Source organism: Chlamydotis macqueenii, chromosome 3 (assembly GCF_036417535.1).
Source record: "Chlamydotis macqueenii isolate bChlMac1 chromosome 3, bChlMac1.mat, whole genome shotgun sequence".
NCBI classification, from domain to species: Eukaryota; Metazoa; Chordata; class Aves; order Otidiformes; family Otididae; genus Chlamydotis; species Chlamydotis macqueenii.
Genome location: NC_141558.1, coordinates 6387180 through 6409621, shown reverse-complemented (window position 1 = coordinate 6409621; position 22442 = coordinate 6387180). Strand labels below are relative to the sequence as shown.

At 43.5% G+C, this 22442-nt stretch overlaps 2 protein-coding genes across 2 annotated transcripts; one reads left to right on the top strand and one right to left on the bottom strand.

Annotated features, from left to right (window-relative positions):
• On the top strand, nucleotides 1-10092 carry PLA2G7 (phospholipase A2 group VII). Its single transcript, XM_086745989.1, has 11 exons — nucleotides 1-175; nucleotides 806-930; nucleotides 3170-3320; nucleotides 3962-4055; nucleotides 4364-4432; nucleotides 4894-5041; nucleotides 6490-6603; nucleotides 6878-6969; nucleotides 7409-7582; nucleotides 8220-8368; nucleotides 8745-10092. Exons 1-11 carry the CDS (start codon nucleotides 115-117, stop codon nucleotides 8846-8848), a joined length of 1281 nt encoding a protein of 426 aa, XP_086602115.1. The 5' UTR covers nucleotides 1-114; the 3' UTR covers nucleotides 8849-10092.
• Nucleotides 10093-10203: 111 nt separating this feature from the next.
• Nucleotides 10204-21849, bottom strand: TDRD6 (tudor domain containing 6). The gene is made up of 5 exons (XM_086745425.1): nucleotides 15240-21849; nucleotides 14672-14790; nucleotides 13722-13811; nucleotides 12883-12940; nucleotides 10204-11282 (listed from the first exon to the last, which is right to left on the bottom strand). The coding sequence occupies exons 1-5, from the start codon at nucleotides 21847-21849 to the stop codon at nucleotides 11221-11223; spliced, it is 6939 nt and encodes a 2312-aa protein (XP_086601551.1). The 3' UTR covers nucleotides 10204-11220.
• Nucleotides 21850-22442: the final 593 nt, after the last annotated feature.

Genomic DNA, 22442 nt, shown 5'->3' with positions numbered 1-22442 from the left:
TTCCACGCCGTGCCGGGGCCGCTGCCGGGAGAGGAAGAGGTGGCCGATAAAACCCAGCCCGGCTGCCGGAGCGAGGGGCGGGGGATGCGGCCCAGGCCCGCCGCCTAGTCCGGGATGCGGCCGCTTCGCCCCTGCTCATCCCCGAGGCCAGCCCGGCTCGGAGGGGTCAGCCCAGGTATGGGCCCGGGGACGGTCAGAGCTTTCCAAAAAACCTCCCCTGCACGGGTAGCCCTTCCTTTTATTTCCAGGCTTACGCCATTCCTCTTGGAAAAACGGCCACAGCTTTAGTTTTTGCGGTGACACCTTTCTCCCCCAGATGCGTAGGCTGGTTTTGTTTACTGAGGAGCTGCAAAAAACTTCCCTCTCTGCCCTTCGAACGAGGAGGAGCAGCTCTGGGTCGAGGGCTGGCAGGGAGGGAACTGCCTTCACCTCCGAAACTCGCCGCTCTTGGCCTTGCGCTTCCCTCTTCGTGCCTGAGAAGCAGGACAGCTGGCTGCTCTGCTTGGCGGGATCTCGGCCTCCTGAGTGCCATGGCCAAACGTTTCCTTCATGCCTTTCTGTTTCGTGCATGGTGTTGTCTGATCCTTGGGATTCAGAACACTGCTCCAAGGAAATTCCTGAACAGAGCAGGTCACATTGATGACTCAGGATTTCAAACTTCTTCACTCAGCTTCAGATTCCTGTATCAGCTCAACCTTGAATTTCCTACTCCTGGACTTTCAATGTGCTGAATTTTTTTTCAGGGTAGGTGCACTGACCACACAGGCCATGGCAGTCTCTTGATTTGCTTTGTGTTTCTCCTCAGGTTTGACGGTGAAGGCACCGATGGAAATGGGGAGCAACAGCACTGAGAAGTTTTACAGGATCCCCGAAGGAAAGGGACCACACTCGGTTGGATGTACAGACCTGATGACAGAAAATGCAGTTGAGGTAAAGCTTTCCGTTCTTCCTCCTTTGGATTTGAGCCACAATGTTAGTGAAACAACTAGCTGTAGTTTTACAGCTGAATCGAAAAGAAGGTCTGCTTGCAGGGATGTTTCGTAGCTGACACCAACAGCTGAGCTTTCTATCCTCTCCATCCCAACGTGGGATGTGTGCTGGGCATTTACCAGATGGATGTAACCTGCAAACCTTCCCCATGGCTATTTTCTTCCTTCTAATATCCTTGCCTTCCTGACTCCCTTGTGCAAGATACTGCAGAGTAACTGTGATCTCCTGGGACCCATGGGGTTCTTCCCATCCACCCCACCAGTCTCTTCTGCTTTGGGCTCCTGGCGGGGAGCCTTCACGTGCCATCTCTGTGACTGTAGCTGTTCTTATCGCAAAGATCCCAACAGAATTTGGCAGGGTCGGGGGATGAGGGTTTGTGATGTTTCAGCTGCAGGGTAGGGTATGAGATGCCTTCTTGAAATGTTACCTGTCTGAAAAAGAACAGGATGTCGATTCTGCAAGTGGTTAGTACAGAGAGAAGCCACGATAAGAAGATGGGGACAGTAAATAGCCAGCTAATGAGCTTGCTTATGGATTTCCATTTCAAATCCTCTTACTTTTTAATTTTCCTATGAGAATACACCTGCATTTACACTGTGGCTTTACTCCTCAGACTAGCCAGGTATAGTGGAACTTGTGATCAGTTTGTAGTGGTTATTCATATGTTTTCTTTTACTCTACTAAGCTTACTCTGTATTAGCACAAAGAAGCAATTAGTTTCTCGTTGCCATCAGCCTGTGTGTTTTTCTTAGATAAGCAATCCATATAACTACAGTTCCTTCAGGCAGAGATAATGAACCTTTTTCTGCTTCTAGGAAGCAGTTAGTCACCTGGGGAAATTCACTGGGATTGTTCTGGGACCAAATTAATATAATTACCAGTATGGATGAAGATTTGATAATTTCTTCCTTAATGGCCTTTGTGTCAAAGGTTGATTTAAGTTTGATGAGTAAATAGAAACAAAATTAATTAAACACATTTTTTGTACATGTTAGGTATGAAACTCATAAATTAGTGTTCAAGAAACCAGACTTTATTCCAAAGCTCATGTTCTTTTTGGCCCTAGACTTAACTTGTTAAAACAAAAGTACAGTTGGAGCAAGACAGTGGATTTGAATAGCGTGTTGCAAATGCCCTTGCAAACCAGGAAGTAAGAATGCAAAGTGTACACAGTTCTTCTGCAAGGAGGTCTGCTTAAAGGTGTGCCATTGGTAACATTGCTGCTGTCTGTGTAGGAAAAGTACTGGCAATTATAAATTAATTATAAAATTAAAAAATACTGGAGGGTCCACATGAATGTGGAAAGCTTAGGTGGTTTCCTGGAAGACCTGGAGTACAGACAGTAAAAGAAGATGCAGCCTGGTGGTAAGAAACAGGCAGATAAACCAAAACTGTGTTTAGAAAGATGGACCACTGCAGACTTCTAAACCTCTTGATGAAGAGGAAGAATAATACATTGCGCTGCTTTGCTGTGCAGCTGCCCAAGAGCTTTACTGACAGCCTTGTGCTCAGGTCAGCCAGCCACACTATTGCCACGTTGAGAGCATGCCTCTGACTCTACCTGCATCTCCGTTGCTGGACCACACTTCCAGAAACTAGTCTCAGGGTAAAATTTGTTTTGCTAACCCAGCGGAAAAATAAACTTCTAGGAGGGTCCTTTTTTCCTCCCAGTTTAGCAAGCTGAGTTGAGTCAGTAACAGATCCACGAGAGTCACTGGTGCAGAGAAAGCAGTGACAGCTCAGGTGAAGGGGACACCATTACCCCTGTTAAACTGATCAAGCTGCGTCATCGTAGCGCTCCCCGAAGGGAGGCACAGTGAGGAAGACAGAAGAAAAAATCCATCAAGATGCAGAAATGGAGCAAATAGGTAGTGAGTGTTTGTAATGATTAACTTAATTAAATGGAGCATTTTGAATCAGCCGTAGGCTAACCTAAAAAAGGTGACATATTTCTCTACTTGGATGCCAACAGTCATGCTACTTTAAATTCATTGCAAGGACAAAAAGACAGCAGTATGGGATTGGCATCTAAACCTGTGTAGGAAAATACTTTTCTTGTGAGATTCTCTTGAGCTGTCATTCTTGCATCTGAAGCCCTTGACAGAAATGATCTTCCTTTTTCTCTGCCATATACAAATAAATATCAATCTTCCTTTTTTCTTTTTTCCCCTAACACCAGGGAAGCTTCTTGCGCTTGTATTATCCATCATGCGATGCCACAGATAACGAAGAGGCACCCTGGATTCCAGATAAAGAGTACTATCAGGGACTCTCTGACTTCCTTAATATGTACCGAGTTGTAGGAGAAAGGCTTTTCCAGTACTATGTTGGTAAGACTGGTTTTGGTTTTATTCCTTGAGTAGTGCAAGGGCATGAGCCCTGTACATAGGTCGGTGCCTCGCTGCTCTGGGAGCAGTGTGTTATTGCTGCAGGACTGAAAAATAGTTTCTTCTGAGGAAGTGTGTGTGTTTGGGAAGGGTTTGTGTAGCGATGTTCGATGCTGAGTGTGAGCCAGGCAGACCCACAGTCCCTGGCTCCTCTGAATACGAGTGTCTGGGCGATTTGCTGTTGGAAGAGCCTGGGTAAGCTGCGCCTATGTGTTGGGATTTAAATCCCACAGGGGAATTTCCAAATATACAAAGGTGAGATAGGTACTAAGCTGTGAATACCAACAAGACTTGGATGCCTGACTGTTCTTGAAAATCTGTTCTGGTAGGGTTTAAGAGATACATAGGCCTTTTGCTAGGCTGTGGTTGGGAGGAGGGAGAAGCAAAGCATCTTCTGCCAAGTAGGAAGTATTTTCAGAATCGACCCTTATTTCTTTTCTGTATTTTAAGGATGATATTTGGTACCTTATCTTCAGATGACTGCTCTGAAATCAGTGGTCTCCAGACTCTTGGGATCTCTCCCACAGGAACAAACGCTTTGTTTCATTTCAGTAATAATGACATACGCTTTGATTTTTATCTAGGTTCAGTGACCTGTCCTGCAAAGTCAAACGCTGCTTTTAAGCTGGGAGAAAAATATCCACTCCTCATTTTTTCCCATGGACTTGGAGCTTTTCGGTAATTCTGCAGTTTGTTGACAAACTGTTTTTGTTGTCTATGGAGACAGAAGTCTCCAAGGATGGTTCTGAACAGATTTTCAGTAGGAGGGTGAGATCCCCGTGGAGCTGAAACAGATTTGAAGAGCAGGCTGCTGTGTGTCAGTATGCCTCCACTAAAATCAACGGCTCTACTGGCTAGCAAATTCAAACAGAATAAATACTGAATGGGGGCTAGCACATACCTGGTGTGGTCAGTGTTTAAAGAGCAGTGTCATTTGAAATAATTATGTATGCACAAGTCTCACTAGAGTGTGATTTTGATTGCAGGACGATCTACTCTGCTATTTGCATTGAGATGGCTTCCCAGGGCTTTATAGTGGCTGCTGTGGAGCACAGGTGTGTATACTGCATGTTTTTGAGTTCTGATGGAAAGGAACATTCTCACATTGAATAGAATGTTATTTATTGTAAGGAAGAACTTAAGATTTTTTTAAAAAAGAAAAACAAACATATTCTTCAGCCCTGCCCACATCCCCTGTTTATCTAGCTCAACTCTTATCTAAGCAAAGGGAATTTGCTTAGAATAGCCCTTGAATGAAAAGTTCACAGTAGATATCATTCTTCAAGCATACTGTTTTTCTCTCTCTCGTTTTTAGAACCTGGAGAATATAAAGGAGGTGGGAACTTTGGTGGGGTTACTGCATTATTTAGAATATCTGTCTACACTCAGTTGTGATTGCAGCAGCACTGGTTGGTAGCTAGGTCTCTTGAGATAAGTGAAATCTAAAACTTCCACTGACTTAATCTCAAACCAAACAGAATACCTCTCCAGAAATAACCTTTTGTTGATATTACAGAGATGAGTCTGCTTCAGCAACGTATTACTGTAAAAAAAAGTCAGTTTCTGAACCACAGGAAGAGTCTACATCAAACATGGAGAAGGAGTGGATCTACTACAGGAAACTAAAAACTGGAGAGGAGGAGCGTTGTTTGCGCCATAAGCAGGTACTCGTCCTAGGTCTGTGCTCTAGGAAGGGAGGCAGGAGTGGTGTGTTCAGGACTGACGAGCAGGCTCTTTGCCTTTGGCCATGTCTGCAGTCTTCTGCCGTGACTCAGGGGATATATAAAAATGCATCAAGTCCTATGTTCCTGGAGATGGGAAACCAACAACAGCTTTCTTCAGAGCATAAACTACTTCCTTAATAAAGCTTTATGATGAAGTTGCACTGTTGAGCTTAGTCAGCTGTTTCTCCTCTAGTTCCACTCAACTTTCTGTTTCTTCTCTGTGTCTTCACACTTTTGCTGCCCAGCCCAGTCTTTAAGTGACACAGAGTTGAATTCAAATGTTTGTGTGGCCTTAGGTTTGCTTTAGCTTTTTCCTGTTGGATAGCAAGGTGAATCATGGCTGCTCTAAGGGGGATGTTTGCTTCATCATCTTCAGCAGGCTTTAACGTGGTTTATAGCAATGTAAACAATGCAGACTTTCTGATTTTAAGCAGCATCCGTGCTGAATGTGATATGGCCATACTCACGAGCATAGAATTGACCTTTAAAATGTGGGAGTGTTTTGTTCCAGCTAGTGCAGAGTCAGACAGGGAGGTGTTTCCCTTCATCTCCGTGGGCCATACAGACAGCAGTACAAGTGTCATTTCCTGTGTGAGCAAACATCCTAGTTATGAGCCTAAATACATAATGTCTGAGAGTGGAAATAACCTCCAGAAGCAAATTTCACTAGAAGAGAAGTCAGGAGATGGAGACTTATTTGAAATTCAGTGATGCATAGACATCTTGCTGGCTGCCTACGTACCGTGGTTTCCAAGGATGCTACTGTTCTTTAGTTCTTTTTGAAGCTTTTCTTTTACTAAAATACCAAAATCAAACCCACTTCTTATACCAAACAATTAAACTTTTATTTGCAACAGCTTTACCAGAGTTTTCAATAGTGTGTATGTATATAAAACAGGAAGGGTTTCTTGGCTGTTTCTTTCAGGGTTTATCCAGTGCAAAGACAGTTTCAAAGCTATCATGCAGATGGGGCAAGGGATGTAATGACATTGCTCATCAAAGGGAGCATGAGGAGCCGCAAGTCAGCCTTTCTTGTAGCTTCGTAACTTAAGCCTTTGCACATCCCAACAACTCCTTCTCCGAGTAGTGACAAGATGAAGGAGCTGAAGGTCTTTGGCACATGTTATAGAGATAAATTCCTCTGCGTGCAGAGGATCTACGCAAGAGCTTCAACTCTTTGGACCTTCAAAGATTAGTTCTGTTGTTGGTCAGACCTTGTCATTGTTCTGTTTTACAGTTCCATCCTGCAGTTCAGCATAGTCATTGCTGTATCAGACGTTTAGGGGAAAAAAAAATCAGACTCAGTCTTGTGTCCAAAGGGCTGGTAAGCCTAGCAGTTGTGTGATAATTCCTTGCAGTACTCTGCCCCAATTTCTCTTTCTCCCCAGGTGCAGCAAAGAGCGCAGGAGTGTATCAAAGCTCTCAATCTCATTCTTAAAATCAATTCAGGAGAGGAAGTAATGAATGTACTAAATTCAAACTTTGACTGGAATAGCCTAAAGGTGAGTGAAAGGCAGTGACTGCATTTTGTTAAAAGCCTAATAACGCTTCTGGTTTCCCAGTTCCATTTCTAAACTGCTTCCTGTAAACTATTCTGAAGATCACACCGTACATCTATGAACATATTCTCAGGTCATCCCAAGCTGGATAGATAGTAATTGAGCTGAAAAGATGCTCTTCCGACTTCAGTAGGATATATTCCCTAAATAATTATTCCATTTAAAAAAAAAAGTTTGTGAAAGAAAGTCTCTTACAGCCCCTAATTTTTTTTTACAGGATTCTGTTGATACTAGCAGAATAGCTGTCATGGGACACTCTTTTGGTGGTGCTACAGTTATTGAGAGTCTGAGCAAAGAAATAAGATTCAGGTAAGTACACAAAACAAGGCAAGAGACATTTGGCACTTGAGAGTTCTGGAGCAGGAGACCCTACCTGAGATCCCCCAACTACTAATTAGCTCTTCAAGAAAAGTTTTGTTTGGCATGTCTTGTTTTCTCAAGTCATGCTTCTTTCAAGTGTGGGGCTGTGGTGGAACATAACAGCTGTGCCGTATTATATCATGATACTGTAGGACCCTGCAGAAGCTCCTGTGTCCAGCTGCACCTGGCAGTGGGGACTAACAAATACAATAATGGATTAGATATCTTCCCCTAGAGTAGAAATCATTTGGAAACAAAATAATTAATTAACCTGTTTACCTGTTCAGTATCGTAGAGAGTATCTCATCTCTCCTGCAAATCAAAGCACGCTGAGAACTTCTATACAAAGCTTTCTGCTTCTGTGACAATATGCACATGTGTTTAACAGGTGTGGCATTGCCCTGGATGCATGGATGCTTCCAATAGGTGATGATATTTACCAAAACAGTGTCCAGCAGCCTCTGCTTTTTATCAACTCTGAAAAATTCCAGTGGGCTGATAATATCTTGAAGATGAAGAAGCTTGGCTCCAATGACACAAACAAGAAAATGATCACTATCAAGTAAGTGTCCAGGATCCATCATTTCTGTGGTTGAAAATGAATCTTTACTGTCTTGTTGGAGCTGTTCAGCTCCATGTAACTGCAGACAGACAGACAGTCACTACTTCCTGATGGCCCAGGTTTTCACTGCATGTTTACATTAAACAGCAGTAGGTCCCCTGCAGTGGAGACGGAGACCCCAAGTTTAAGATACTCCAAGGTGTATGTTCCTTTCCTGGGGCACAGGTTTTGCTCTGGGTCCCATGCATCATCTGAGTTTGAACACCTTAAATAGCCTTCTGGGTGCAGTTACGCACTCACCTAGTGAAAGCACTGCGTACAGGGGAGTGGATGGCTCTAATCCACCTTAGAGCAGAGAGACAACTTCATCTTGAAGTTTGGCCAAGCCTACTCTTTATTGCTGTTGCAATTATAGTGACTTACATTAAGCACGTACAAAACTTCCTGCCTTCTGTGTTTAGAACAGAATATACTGCTCACCTTGCATGCTCATGAGGTTAACCTGGTTTATCTTCTTCTCCCTAAGAAGACAGCATAAGATGTGTGGCTGTCTTTGAAGAAGTCTGTGCAACCCATGGCATCTTTTAATCAGACGACTGCATTCTTACCAGCCTGTTGATCGTTATTGTATTTACAGGGGGTCAGTACATCAGAGCTTTCCTGACTTTACCTTTGTGAGCGGAGGAATCATTGGAAGATTTTTCAAATTAAAAGGAGAAATAGATCCCAATGAAGCTATAGATATAAGCAATCATGCTTCATTAGCCTTCCTGCAGAAACATTTGAGTAAGTATCTGTTTACATCAAAGTATGAAGTTAAAGTAATACTTAATTCCCACAAAAGTTTTTTATATAGCACTTCTGTTTAGAACAAGATCAAAAGTAAATGCATCAGAGAAGTTTTAAGTAGAAAAAAACAGACTCTTTTTCTAGAGGTTTGTTAATTAATTTTGTAATCTCAGCAATTCAGAGGAGGAACATCGCAGTTTTGTTCCAATGCATAAAAACCTGGAGTGTCATTTTTCCCTCCTTAAAACATCATGCCTCCCCTACTTTGCCAGGTTGATTCACCTGTCCTTTAATTTAATTTTTCATTGTAGCATCACAAAAAGCTGACTACTTAATTCATTACCACTTGGGTTTTCTTTCCCCCATTCTATAGGTCTTAAGAAGGATTTTGATAAGTGGGATTCTCTTGTGGATGGCATAGGACCCAATGTTATTCCTGGTACCAATATTGACTTATCTCCAGCCAAACCTGAGTAAGGAATTCACAGAAGGGCTGAAAATACTACGGATATCAGGACACTAATGTTGGCCAGACATTGCTCGGACATGTGACCGTGTTGGCCACCTACACAGCTCTTGGAGTATGGAACAAAAGAAAAAAAAAATATAAGGCATTAGGTAACATTACCATTAAAATATAGAGAGGCTTTTGTTCAAATGAGTCAGCAGGATGCTCTGAAACATTGCAACAGGGTAACTTCTGCTTTATAGGCAGCTGGGGCAAAAAAATCACTTGATGGTAATTTAAACACTTGTTCTGGTTTTGACGTAGAATCAAGTTTGCAGAGAGAGAGATTAAGCTCTGAGGAATACAACTGAAGTTCTGCTTACCAAGCTTTAGGTCAGTTTGCATCCAGCAAGCCTTTTTTGCAGTGTAAGAAAAACAAGTATCTTCAATTTGTTATTAAATTACTTAGTATTTCATCTGAGTTCTGACAACAAGTTGAGAGTTAGAGCAGGTTTTTGCTCCTTCTCAGTCAGAGAGGTGCCAGTCTTCAAAACAGTCTTATTTTAATAAGACTCACAGGAAAAGCTACAGGAAATAGTTTAAGCTACCAACAGCGAAAGGTGTTTGTTCAGATACAGGACTTCTCGTATGAATTTAATCCACTTACATTCAAGATCTCTGTTTACTGCCATACTCAGAGCATGTTTCCATTCCAAAAGCTGCTGAAATGGTCACTCTTGTTGTAGCAACTGTAATTCCCCTTAGGCAAATCTCCAACCAGTGCCTCTCTTGTTAGTCTCTGTATTATCACAATCCCTTAGTCATACTGTTGTAGGTGATATTACAGAAGAGATGTGTCACTTCTACCACTCCTAAAAAAAAAAAGTTGATCATTTTTATGTGTCTCACAGTTGTAATGCTCTCCAGGCCCTCGCCTTTGTCCAGGTACTAGCATTGCTGTCTGTGTCTGTCAGTAGAAGCAGTTGACTATGTGCTTGGCTATAGGCAGCTCTGATCTTTAGAGCACAACTCTTGAAGCCACCACGTGGAAGGGTGACTTCTGCATGAACAAGCCTTGCACAAGGGGCATTACTCCTAACTGTAGCCTTTTTGTTTCAAAATTGGGTTACAAACAAAACAACTGAAGCAAGTGGAACAAGCAAAGCAGTTAACAGTGTAATTAAATATTTATATAATCTGAGATCTTAACATGAGATTGCAATATTGTCTAAGACTTGTTTTTCAGAATGTAATTAAATTCTCTCCAGCCTACCATCATGTATTGTCTCTATTAAGGGAAGAAATGTGCAAGTGTTTCTCCTACTGAGTGAGCACTGACATTTGAGATCAGCCAGACTGTTACACTGTCAGAGATCTTGGGTGCCTAAAACAGTATGGAAACACAAAAAAATCCATAGCCTTGGAAGAGGAGGACGAACCTGTGCCATAACGAGTATGGAACAGGACTGCAAAATAGAAACCCCTTTTCAACACACGAGGTGGAGAATAAAAGGTGAGATAAGCTGCAGTTAGTTTAAGGAGAAGTCCTTACCCCACTGTAGACACAGAGCAGCAAAACTACTCTACTAGGTCTGCTTCATATTTATAGAAAAAGTTTCATCTTTCGTGAGTGCAATTAAGGCCATGTCATAAGTACAAGTTGTTTTGTACATGACTGAGTGATGTTTCAAAGCGCTCACCATAGCTCACACTGCTCTAGAGAGCTGTTTAGAGTCAAAACAGAACCAGTAATTGCAGAACATGCATAGCTACATCTAACTGCAGTAGTACAGTTGAAGATACTCGCTGTGCACACAGCATTTGGGAAGGAACACAAGTCATTAACAAAACACTGATCAGTATATGCCAGTCAAAGCTTTATTCCAGCTTCTTCCATTGCTTTATAACAGCACTGAATGCAAGACTAACCCAAAACAACTATGTTCCCCTACAAAGAAAAAATTCCTCCCCTCCACCCCCCAAAAAAAAATACCCTCAACTTCTTAGAGAAAAACAAAACCAAAAAAAACCGACTTAACAATGCAACTTTTCAAAAAGCAATCAGAAAGCAGTAGCCTACACAGCAACTCACAAGAAACCTTTGTTGAAGAACCACCCACCAACAGCTAGATACAAGTGTACACACACATTCAGTAAGGAATGCCCGTGATGAGGCAAATTCTTATTCAAGTAAAGAAAGCGCGGCTCTAAGAACCCAAGCTGACAATAACAGTCTACCATCAAGCGCTACTCCTTGAGAGGGAAGCATGGTCACGACAGGAATTTGCTGAGTTAGGCAGAAGAAAAACACTCCGTGCTTTGCTTGTATTCTTGTTGGCATGCAAACACATTTTCATGGCAATATTTGTGTACACAGGTACTTGCTCAGCTTCATGTGGTTTCAGGAATGCTGGAGGACATGACGATCCTCAGCTAAATCTGAACTGCAGCCAGTTTGCTTTTCTACAGGGAATAAAAAGCAGATTAGACCCACTGAGATGTTTCTATAAGCACATATAAATGCATTAATATCTCAAGTTATAGCTCTACAAGGCTTCAGATTAAATCTCAATATATTCTACCACATTAAAAGACGAGGGTTATGCAAAGTTATCATATAAGGATAAGGATAAAACAGTTGTAACAGTGGAACTGCCCAAGAAGATGAAGCAAGGAGTGCTCCCAGATTTCAGTTACGAGTTCAAGCCACTCCATCCCTCAGTGGGCTTCGCATAACCCACTACAGGAGTTTTTGCATCCTTTGGATCAGGTACCTTCTACTCAAACTGCCTTTCCAGGCAGTGGCCGACATGTGCAGCAAGATCCAGTTCTATGCCACATAGTTGCAGGACCTTAGCTCACGTTTTCTATGCTGTTGCTGAGAGGGTGCATACACTAATACCATGTAAAGTATTCAAGAACACAGCAAACTTGGACAATAACAATTAGCAACCAAAGAGGAGGGGAAAAAAAAAAAAACAACACACTAAAATGAAGTGGTAAAAACTATAATAGTATTATAAAAACCAGAAACAGCAAAATCAAGAATTTTGATCTTCAATCAAAAATTGTTTGAGTGATGCAATTGAGGGAGGATTTGTAGGTTCACCAGTTTACCATTTTAATCAAGTTCTTTTAACTACTGTTTTGCCCAAGAGATAACTACATCTCTGTTGCAGGCTTCACTATTTTTTACCCATAAACCAATTAGCTTTCAGTGCAACTGTACTGAAATACAATCAGCATTTGTGTTTTCAGTGATTGAATTGTTATCTCTACTTAAGCTTAGTTCAGTCTCTATCAGGTAACCACTGGTCAAACATAGGAACAAGTTGCCCAGAGAGGTTCTGGATAGGTTCTAGACCTGACAGGAAGGTCCTAAACCACCTGATCTAGTTGACCCTGCTTTGAGCACGTCCAAAGCTCCCTTTCAACCAGAGCTGCTCTACAATTCTGTAGATTATATAATCAGAAAGAACCTGTACTATTTCTATGCTATTTTCTTTGGTACACAGGTGTTTTCCAGTAACACTTCAAAATTTTTAACTGAAAATAAAGATGTACACGCACTATTCACAAACCATCCTTACAACAACCAAGATGGTATTGGTATGGGTTTAGATTCATAGGCCAAGATCTGTTAAGGGACTGGGGCATTCAAATCCCAAACTACAATGCTTAGTAGGCTCTGCCTGGCAGTCACTCACTTTGCCTCAGAAACGTGAAAAAGAGTAGCATGCTGGTGGCCAATGCTCAAAACCCAACCGAAATCTGTAACTTACGTTACTCCAGCTTATCCAAGAGGCTCAATCCACTAGGTTGAATAATTAAATACTAAATTGATTTCTAATCAAGACAGAGTAACACCTTTCATGGCATGTATTCACCATTAAACTGACAGTAGGTAAGCTAATGCTACTAAGAAAATTACAACAGTATTGCAGCAAATACATAAGCTCACGTGTTTCAGCTTTATTTTCTAAAATAAAGCATTTTCTAGAAAATTAGAAAGCATCCAGACACCGAGCACACAACCTCTATGGAAGGTTTTAGGTAGTCTTACCTTCAAGTAAGGACTCCTCTGGTAAGGACTGCAAGTTTTCTGTTGCAGGGGTTATTGCCTAAACAAAAGAGGATTCTCTTAGGAAGCCTGCACTATTGCCAAGACAGTTTTCCATTGAGGTGCTTCCTTTAATACTGGACTAACTTTTTACATCAGCACTGCTGGACTCTTATTTACCACTGGTTTCCCCCCTTTTATAACTCACTACAGAAGTCTTCTGCCCACTTTTTGCTTTTCTGCCTGTGAAGAATGAATTGGAAATCCATTCTGTCATTGGCAGCATGGCTGACAACCTGAGTTTTGGGTTCCAGACAGGAGTTTTTCATTTGTTGGTACTTCATGAATAACACTGGTGAAAACTTTACTATCATTTCCTAATTACTTCATACTAGAAGTATTTTTCATGATTTACCAGTTAGTTACATGCTCTGCTAGCATGATCTGTCAAAAGCCACACATCATCAGCGTTGTTTAACCAGTTCTTGAGTAATAGTAGTCTTCCAGTAACATTTCTTCCTTCAAGCTGTTTTTTTTAATCTATTCCCAGACTGAATTCATAGTCCTCAGGCCAAATGGCTGACAGTTTATATAAATAGTTTACATAAATTTACCAGTTATACAATATATTTATACAAATTTCTATAGTCTCCAGAGAGATCTATTAGAGAAGGAAGGACAATATGATGTCAAAGAAAAATACTGTGCTTCCAGCAGCTGGCATGAATGCTGCTTTGCCTTTTTATTCTCATGGTAACACGGGAAGAATCACAACTAAACTCAGAGCACCCTTTCTAAGAAAATCAGTAGTGCCTTCCCCAGTCCACACCACACCACCATACCTCAGATGACCTGCAAGCCCAGTCAGGAATACCGTTCCAGACATTCTCAGGATCCACAATCTCCTCACTGCCACTGGAGAGGTTCAAGACCTGTACAGATAGAGCCAATTTACATCTAGCACCGCAGTGGATCCTGAGAATACACTCAGCAAATAAGATACAGTAGTACACAGCTGATGTTAGCTTTAGATACCTAAGGAATCTACTAGCAAAAGAGCTGGCTTCCATGATCTCAGGCATTCAATTTTCAAAAATGTTACTTTTATGAAATAATCTTTTTGATTTGCAACCTTAAATTACAACTTTAAGGTCCTTTTATATAGATATAATGTCTGGGCATATGTGTAGATACAGACACACTCCTCCTGAACTGGAGGAAGACTTTTGATTTATCTCATAGTTTAAACAGCAGCAGAACAAGGCAGCCCATTAGATTATAAACTACTGTTACAGTAAACCCCTGCCAACCACTAATTCAATATATATTTCACTGAAGTAGGAATAGTTGTGTATTCTTTATTAATTACAGTATCATTTAGGTTTCATCACAAGTTTCTACTGTTCTAACAAATTCCTCAAGACTATTTCTCAGTAAAATAATGCAAATTTCATGAGCATTTAATGGTAACACAGCTCCAGAGCAGAACAATAACTTGCAGGCCAGGCACACACTTATATGTATGTAGTTCTGTCTCAAATTGGAGCCAGATCCTTCAGTCCCCTCAGCCAGCATAGGGGAATAAGATATGAAGGGCCTATCAAGTGTTGACATACAGCATGCACTCTGTTGAGACACTTGCTTGTATGTAGTCTATAAATCCAGAATCAGCCTTTGCAATACTAAGTTTTAAATTCTTTAATAGACTTCTATAAAATATTCAAAGTTTGGAGGAAGACCAAAGAAGGACCAGATCTTAAGAATGCAGAAAAGGTATTCAAACCATACTTACTCTGGTACCTTTTTCAGATACCTCCAAAATGCGAGCCTCGCACCATTTGGGAGAGGTCCACACCACACATTTGGAACCAACAGCAAAGCCCTTCAGATTACAAGTATACTCATTGTGTTCTACAAAAATTATGACATATCAATGAAGGAGGAAGAAAACAAAACAAAACAAAACCACAACACAAAAACAATTCCTCCAAAAAATAAAAATGCCTCACAGCCTGCCTCCCCTACTCCCCACCCCTGTTCAAAGTACTTAAGTATTTGAAAGTTAAAAATTTGTTATCGTGAACTGCCTTCAAAATGCATTTCATGTTCAAAAATAGATTTCCAATCATAAAAGAAATCATTAACTTCTCCAAGTAAGATTAGCTACTGTTAGACTGTCACATTATCCATGAGATACTACACTTAGTCTGATGTCCATAACCCATCAAAGCACACTGACATTAACACTAATATATAACTTATTAGGGAATAAAAGTTAGGTTTCAAACATAAGAATAGCTTTCTTGTTTGAATGCGCAAAACATTTTGATGCTTTAACTCCTTAAAATCAGATACTTTACCTGCACTGCAGTCAGCAAAGTTCTCATTTTGCTTTTTATCTACTTCTTCATCCCCAGGCTTACAGCTGAAAGACTGCACACATGTATTTCCACATTCTTTAAATGAGTCAGTGAAGTCTTGTTTCATCCATTCTTTCACATAACAGTCATCCTTCTTCTGCCACTCCTTACGTTTCTCAACTTTGCAGTCACGTGATTTTACACTGCAAACAGGCCTCTGATTCTTTACGTCTTCTGTAAGAAATGAAAATTGACTTCTGTTATTTCCAGAACTTTGCAGTGCAGCATGTTCCAACCATAAAAAGTCCTCCTCCCCATCTTCCTGAGATGGCTGCACATCAGGCAGCACCAGTTCCAGAAGCTGCTTAATTTCAGTACCTAGCATTGACAGTATGTCATGGGTCTTCAGGTCCAGTTGTTCTGCAGGTTTACCATCAGATGAAGACTGCTTTAGGGGAGGAGGCTCTAATTCCATCCAGTCTTCTTGTACAGCTTCTGCTTTAGGAACACCAGGCAAACTCCATTCCAGTTTCTTTGCCTTCTCTCCCAAAGAAAGCCAAACGTCAGATGCAATCCACTCTGTCTTCTGTCCGTTGGTAACTGAAGGCACCAAGTTCTCTCTGTCATTAAGTGATGGTAAGATTCCAAGAAATTTCAGAGCTGCCAGCTCCCCCATCTCCTTACTCTCAACTGGCAGCTCAAACAATTCCTGCTCTAACACTTTCTCTCTTGCTTCACTGCCTGAAGCTGTCTGCGTTTCAAGTGACTCTGTTTCCAGAGCTTCCTTTGTTCCTTCACCAGAGGAGGACTGCACTGAACATGCCTCTAGCTCCAGTATGAACTCTTTTAGATCATCAAACGAAGAGTGCATTTGTAATTGATCCAGTTCCAGTAACAGCCGTGTTTCATCACTCAGAGACGACTGTACCTGGAGCACTGGCAACCTTTGCAGTCCTTCTTGTTTGTTTCCTACAGAAAGACTATCTGCCAAAGCACCGCCTGTCAGTTCTGCATTCAGTCCAGCATCCTCTTGAAATGGTACTTCAGGTAACTCTTGTTCTGCAGCTTTCATTTCACTCCCCAAAATATGAAGACTGCAGCTTCTCATTGATTCATTCTTATCAGTCTCTCCTTCAGAGAGAGGTATCCGTTTATCAGAGTTACTGTGATGCTCAGCTGTTTCATACCCATCGTCAGTCTTCCCAGACATATTCTCAACAGCTCCCACCGATACATTTGTGTCTACAGTATTTAAACACCCCAAAGTTACACCTAGGAAAGGTTCAGAAGAAAGCAAAGCACTTTCACTTTCTTCCTGAGCTAATCCACAAACAGCAGGAGTTTCTCTCTGGAGACCAGTGTCGTCGTGACCAGTGTCGTCGTCTGAACATCTGTTTTCCTTCAAGGAGTTCTCAAGGTTTGAGAAAGTGGTGTCACCAGTTCCTTTATTAGCTTTCCAAAAAGGCTTCATCTCATCATTAATACTCTTACCAGAAGCTTCCAACTTGACAAGAGACAGAGGGACTTGAGAAGCTTTATCCTTCCGAGTTTCAACTACGTTAGCTTCTAATAAGAGGTCTTTGGTCATATCATAAAACTTATCTTTTGCTTCACTAAGCCATGAGCCCTCTGAGGAACTGAAACCTGACAGACAGCAAGGAAATGCTTGATTAGGTACTTGGAGCAATTCATGTGGAATTTGTCTGACCATCTCCAAGCTAACAGCTTCCTCACTTCCATAATCCACATGTCTAACAACTACGTTGTCACCTTTTATGCTGCTGACTTCAGCTCTGTAGAACTTTCCATCTTGACTATATTTTGCTAGACAAATGCTGCCACTTTTAAAACAAGATCTGCAGTCGTTCAAAGAGCTCAGGCCAAGGTTTTCAGCTTCCTCTATTTTTTCCTCTATGTAGTTCATGTCTTTCATAGCCGCACTGTGACTCCAAAAATATTCTGGACCATTTACCACTGTGATATAGATTTTTACAGTCTGACCTGCCTCTGGAAACTTCCAGATAAATGATTTACAGTCATTTACACTGGAAATTTCATTTTGTGCCTGAGGAGGCAAAGGCTCACATGCAGTTACCATGTCACTGTTGTCTCCCTGAAGTATTTCCGTTGAACAAGATCTTTCGCTACTTGCAAGATCTTCATCACCTAAATCCACTGTTATTACACCTTGATGGTCACTGAGAATAACTTCCCATTTATCCTCAACCTTGTCTACAAATTCACACGTTAGCAGAACTTCACTTGTTCTCTTGATGAAGTAAAGCACTGCTTTCTCTGCCCAGACTGTATTTTTTCTGCACTTAAGTCCACTTAGGAAGCAGTGAATGCTTATTGCTGGAATAGATAACAAGTCTTCAGGGAGTCCATGTGCTTGATCAACATTAATTACTGAAGTATTACCATAATCAATATACTGTACACTTATCAAATTGTCAGAAGTCTTCTCTTTCACTACAGCTCGATACCACAGGCTGTCTTCTGAATAAACAGCGCTGATTAAGTCTCCTGCTTGGAAAAGTTGTCCACAGGGGTTCTTTGCTTGTGTCCTATTGTTTAAGCTTTCCGAAATACTATTAAGCTGAGCCTCGTCACTTTCTAGTTGAACATAAAAATCCAATGGATCATTGACATGAGACACATACGCTAAGACTTTAAGAGCTGGCACTATCTTCTGTTGCAGTAGGTCAGATACACTTTTAAGCGTTACACAGCCACCTCCAGCATCAGATTTAATATCTGACTGTGTATCCATCTGGATGGAGAGCAGAGAGTCCTCCCCCGCTTTATTTAACAAAAATGCATCCTTCTTACTGCTAAACTTTTCATCAGACTCCAGTAATCCAGCTGTCAGATCTCCCTTTGTGGCAGGCTGGAAAACATTGTCTTCTTCTTTGAAGTGCCTTTTGCTACTCCTCCCTCCTCCCTGAGCTTCAGATCTGCATTTTTTTCTTCCAAAATGCCTACCTGCCTTTAAAGGGGACCCTGCAGTCTCATCCACATCTGTATCTCTAGAGGACAAAGTTGCATTTTCTACATGCCTACATAGTCCTGTACTGTTTATTAAGCTAAACTCCTCCTTCAGTTTTGCATTAATTTGCGTATTACCATCAAACAACTCGATCAACAGTTTACCATCAGATTCCCTTGCTACTACTATTGCTTTTAACTGCCTTTCTAGGACAGCTTGCTTAAACCATGTTGTAGCTTCTTTGGGAACATTAGATATATCAGATAAGGAACACTTTATGGCCTGCATTGGCAAAAGCAAGATATCACGAGCATCACTGGGTAAAGGAAGCAGATCGTCTTTCTCTACTGTCTCTGTGTTCCCAAAATCCACAAAGAAGACTTCCATATTAGGTTTTGTTTTGATAATTACTCCCCTGTACCAGTGATTATCAGTATACTTTGCTAGACACAAGCTTTCAGACTTTTGCAAGGTTTCTAAGCTGGTCACCCTTTCGCTTAGGCGACCGATGTTATCGCTAAGCTGTGCTAAGACACCTGCACATCTTTCAAGTTGGCAGTAAAATGTCTGTGGATCCTCAACGTGGGTAATATAAACATCTTCCTCACTCCCAATTTTGATATTGTGCATAGAATAATAGTAAGAATGAAGCTGAACTGAGGATACCAGAGAGTTTTGAGGTGATAAAGGCCTGGCCACACCTCTCTCAGTCAGAAACTGGCATGCACTCTGAAAAGGTGTCATTAAATCCACAATATTAAATAGCTCCTTATTGTTTACTGAAGCCAAGGCAAATATTGTACACTTCAGTTCAAAATGAGATGACAAAGTGTCAATAAACTCCTGAAAAGCCTGAATCGCTTTGTGATCCCAAGCAAAAGGATCCTGACCATTTGGCTGGATTAAGTTGTAAAGGCTGCACCGGAAAGCCTGAGCTTCCAGCCTAAGAAAGCGTTCGTTAGTTGAGCGGAGGTTTGTTAGAGAGACCATATCTCTGTTGCCATAATCAACATATATGACTTCTACTTCTCCTGCAGAAGGAACTTTACTAACAATTAAAGCCCTGTACCATTTTTCATCCTCTGAGTACTGGGCTAAACATACTGAATTTGGCCAAGTGTATGGGCAGGGTGAATTTTTACAATACTCCTGAATTTCCGCCATTAGTACCTTAAGGTCATGGCAATTTTTACTTAGCTGACACCAAAAGTAACTAGGATTTTCAACATATGACACAACTACATTAACTGTACTTCCTACTTTTAACTGGCCTCCATAAGAGCTTGGCTTCATTTCCACGTAATTCTGTCTCCAAGAGACGGGCGAGTTTTTCTTGCCCTCATACTTCTGAGCAGGAAGAGATTCACTACTTTTAGAAGTGTGAATGGCTGCAACAGGGCTCTCTCTGACCATCACAGCTGCATAAGGATTAAGTGCTCTCTCACATCTCTTTAGATCAGATTCTTCTCCGAGTCTCTCCTCTGCATTTATTTGCTTCTCCTCCCCAGCACACGCTGGGGAAGAGGCCCGGCTCACAGCCGCCTTAGATGATTTCTGGAGAGCCTCAGGTATTGCACACGTCTGGTATTCAGCATATCCTGCCTGGGCCATGAGTTTACTTACACTTTTCTCTCCTAACTGGGACTGGTCAAAAATTTCAACCATATATTTGTCACCCTGTGCACTCAGAAAATGAACCTTTAGTCCCTTGTTCATTACAATCTCTCTGAAAGCAGACACAGATGCTTCACTCCAACTCCCTCTCAGAGGGGAGACACCTGCCAAACAACACTTCAGAGCTAAAGGAGGTAGTTCCCCAAAGCGAGGGAGCAGCTCCTTTACCACACACCGATCTACAGTTTCCTTATTGCCTCTGTCCACCAGGTGTATTTCTACTCCACTGTCCAGTACCCTGGTGATCACCGCCCGGTAAAAGACACCCTCTTTCCCACTGGCACAACAAAGGGATCCAGGCTGTAGGTCCCACCCAGCACCATCCAGCTTTGTGTCATGGGAGTAAAAATGCCACATGCTTTGCCTCAGCTGCCTGAAGAGCTGGCGGTGCTCATGGAGCTGCAGCCAGAACTCAGATGGGTCTCGGAGGTGGGAGACCTGCGCATCGTGGAACGCGCCCAACTTCAGACGCACACTAGTTACAGGAGCGGAGACCAAATCTCTGTGCATTAAAGCAACAGGAGGTGCTCCTGCTGGCAATTCCAGTTCTTCAGCTGTGGATTCTTCTACTTCCAGCTGCTCCCAAGCCTCAGTTTGGCTGACCTGCATATGGCTGCTCACCAGGCAGCAAGCCTGCACCCCAAAAAGATGGTTCAAGTTGACACCATTTTCCCCATATAGGCTCACAGAATAGAGATGCTCAAAGGAGTTAAAGGCTTTGATGTGAGCTCTCACTGTTTTACCTAGCACCAGTGCTTTCAGCTTATCGATCTGAGACGGGGACCAGCCACGGCCCCCATCTGAGATACCCTGAAGAGCACACAAGTAAGTCACCACAGGCATGCGAAAACACTCAACAGGCAAATGGCACAAGTTAGCTCTGGTCACAGTCTCCTTCCTGCCATAGTCCACAAAGATCACCACAGCCACTTGCTGGTCCTGCTCCCCAGCAATAAGCTCCAGCAGGAGTGCACGGTACCACTGGCCATCTATGCCACGGGCAGCACAGGGTGAGCCCACTTTGGGTAATAAATCCTGCTCCCACTGGTCGTAAGTGTGGCGCATGGTATCAGAAAGGCAATGGATCTCCTGGGACAGGCTCTGCAACTGGCAGTAGATGTGGTGCGGGTCAGAGACATGGGTCACTAGGACAGGCTCTGTCACACCCAACTGAAGCTGCGGGTAGAAGTAATCCAAGGCAGGTGACACAGGCTGATAGGAGAGCAAAACACTAAGAAGCTGTGGCACTGCAGAAGTTACAGGGGAACATGCTGGAGGCTGTAGCTTCACCTGGTTCCTTAAGTGTCCGTAAGTCACGCAGCAACTGAGCACCTGGTAAAACCAACTGGGAGCAACTTGCCTGGCCAGGCCCAAGTGACACATCTGGGCCACAAGCTGGGGCAGCTCAAGCACTATGAGCTGCGGCGTTATCACCTCCTGCACCAGGCCAGACACTTCCTTGCCATGCAGGTAGCTGAGGAACTCCATAGCCTCCACTGTCCAGGTGGAGACTGGTGCATCCCCACAGGCTGCCGCCCTGGGGCCTCCAGACGGCATGATACCAGCCACAACACAGCCCAGGACCTCCGGGGACAGATGGAAAAGCTCCTTGCTGCCTCGTGCCAGGTAACGAGCAGACGTGACCATGGTGCAACCCTCATCAAGCAGGAACACACGGTAATCCTGGCCACGGCGACTCACCACGCAGCAGCGGTACCAAAGCCCAACCACCTCCACTAGGCCCAGGTCTCCGGTGCTCAGCTCAGCCCCACCGGGACCGGGGGCAGCAGCCAGTCGTGGCCCCATGGCTGCCTGGATCTCATGGTGGAGGCGGACATAGTCAGCACTGCGCTCACCCAGCAGCCCCCACAGCCGCACGACAGGCACCTCGGGGCGCAGGCCCACCGTGCAGACCCGCAGGGCCACGGTAACGCCGGGGCTGAGCATCCTGGGCCGAGCGCTCTCCCCTTCCCCTCTGCCTTCGCCCGCATGAGACCAAATGGCCGCCGCCTCCCCGCCTTCATAGGGCACGCGCCGCCCACGTGACCCGCGGCGAAGCGGTGCCCGGCTGCCCGGGTGGTCGAGTCCATTTTGAACCCCGCCGGGGGGGGAAGGGGGAAGAGGAGGGGCGGAGGGGAGCAGAGCAGCGAATACATCGGGCCGCTCCTGCTAAAGTGGGACTGTTCGGTAGGCGTCATAAAGAAGAGGGTTATCGCCGGGGCACGCTGGAGCCGCGGGGCTCAGCGCAGAGCCCGCGGGAGCTGCCGTCGCCCGGGGTGGAGCGCTCCACGCCGGCTGTGCGGTAGCGGAGTGAGGCGGGAGCCCGCTCAGCCTCGCGCTGCTCGGTGTCGTCCGCTCAGCCCTGCGGTCGCGGGATTTCTCCCCGATTTCGGCCCCCCCTTCCCTTTTTGTCCCAAGCAGATTTTTGGGATCTTTCCTTGCAGCCTTTAGGACAGTGGTCGGAAGTGGAGGTGTGAGGAGGAGGAAGGCCCAGGACTCCAGCCAGCCTTAGGGCACGGGGGAGCCCGGCCAGGGAGCCC

Coding starts and splice junctions, on each gene's coding strand:
- PLA2G7 (XM_086745989.1), top strand. CDS start 115: ATGCGGCCGCTTCGCCCCTGCTCATCCCCGAGGCCAGCCCGGCTCGGA. Junction 4,056..4,363: donor CATGGACTTGGAGCTTTTCG/GTAATTCTGCAG, acceptor TTTTGATTGCAG/GACGATCTACTCTGCTATTT. Junction 6,970..7,408: donor AGCAAAGAAATAAGATTCAG/GTAAGTACACAA, acceptor TGTGTTTAACAG/GTGTGGCATTGCCCTGGATG.
- TDRD6 (XM_086745425.1), bottom strand. CDS start 21,849: ATGCTCAGCCCCGGCGTTACCGTGGCCCTGCGGGTCTGCACGGTGGGC. Junction 13,812..14,671: donor TATCTGAAAAAGGTACCAGA/GTAAGTATGGTT, acceptor CTATCTGTACAG/GTCTTGAACCTCTCCAGTGG. Junction 12,941..13,721: donor GGGCTTGCAGGTCATCTGAG/GTATGGTGGTGT, acceptor TCTTTTGTTTAG/GCAATAACCCCTGCAACAGA.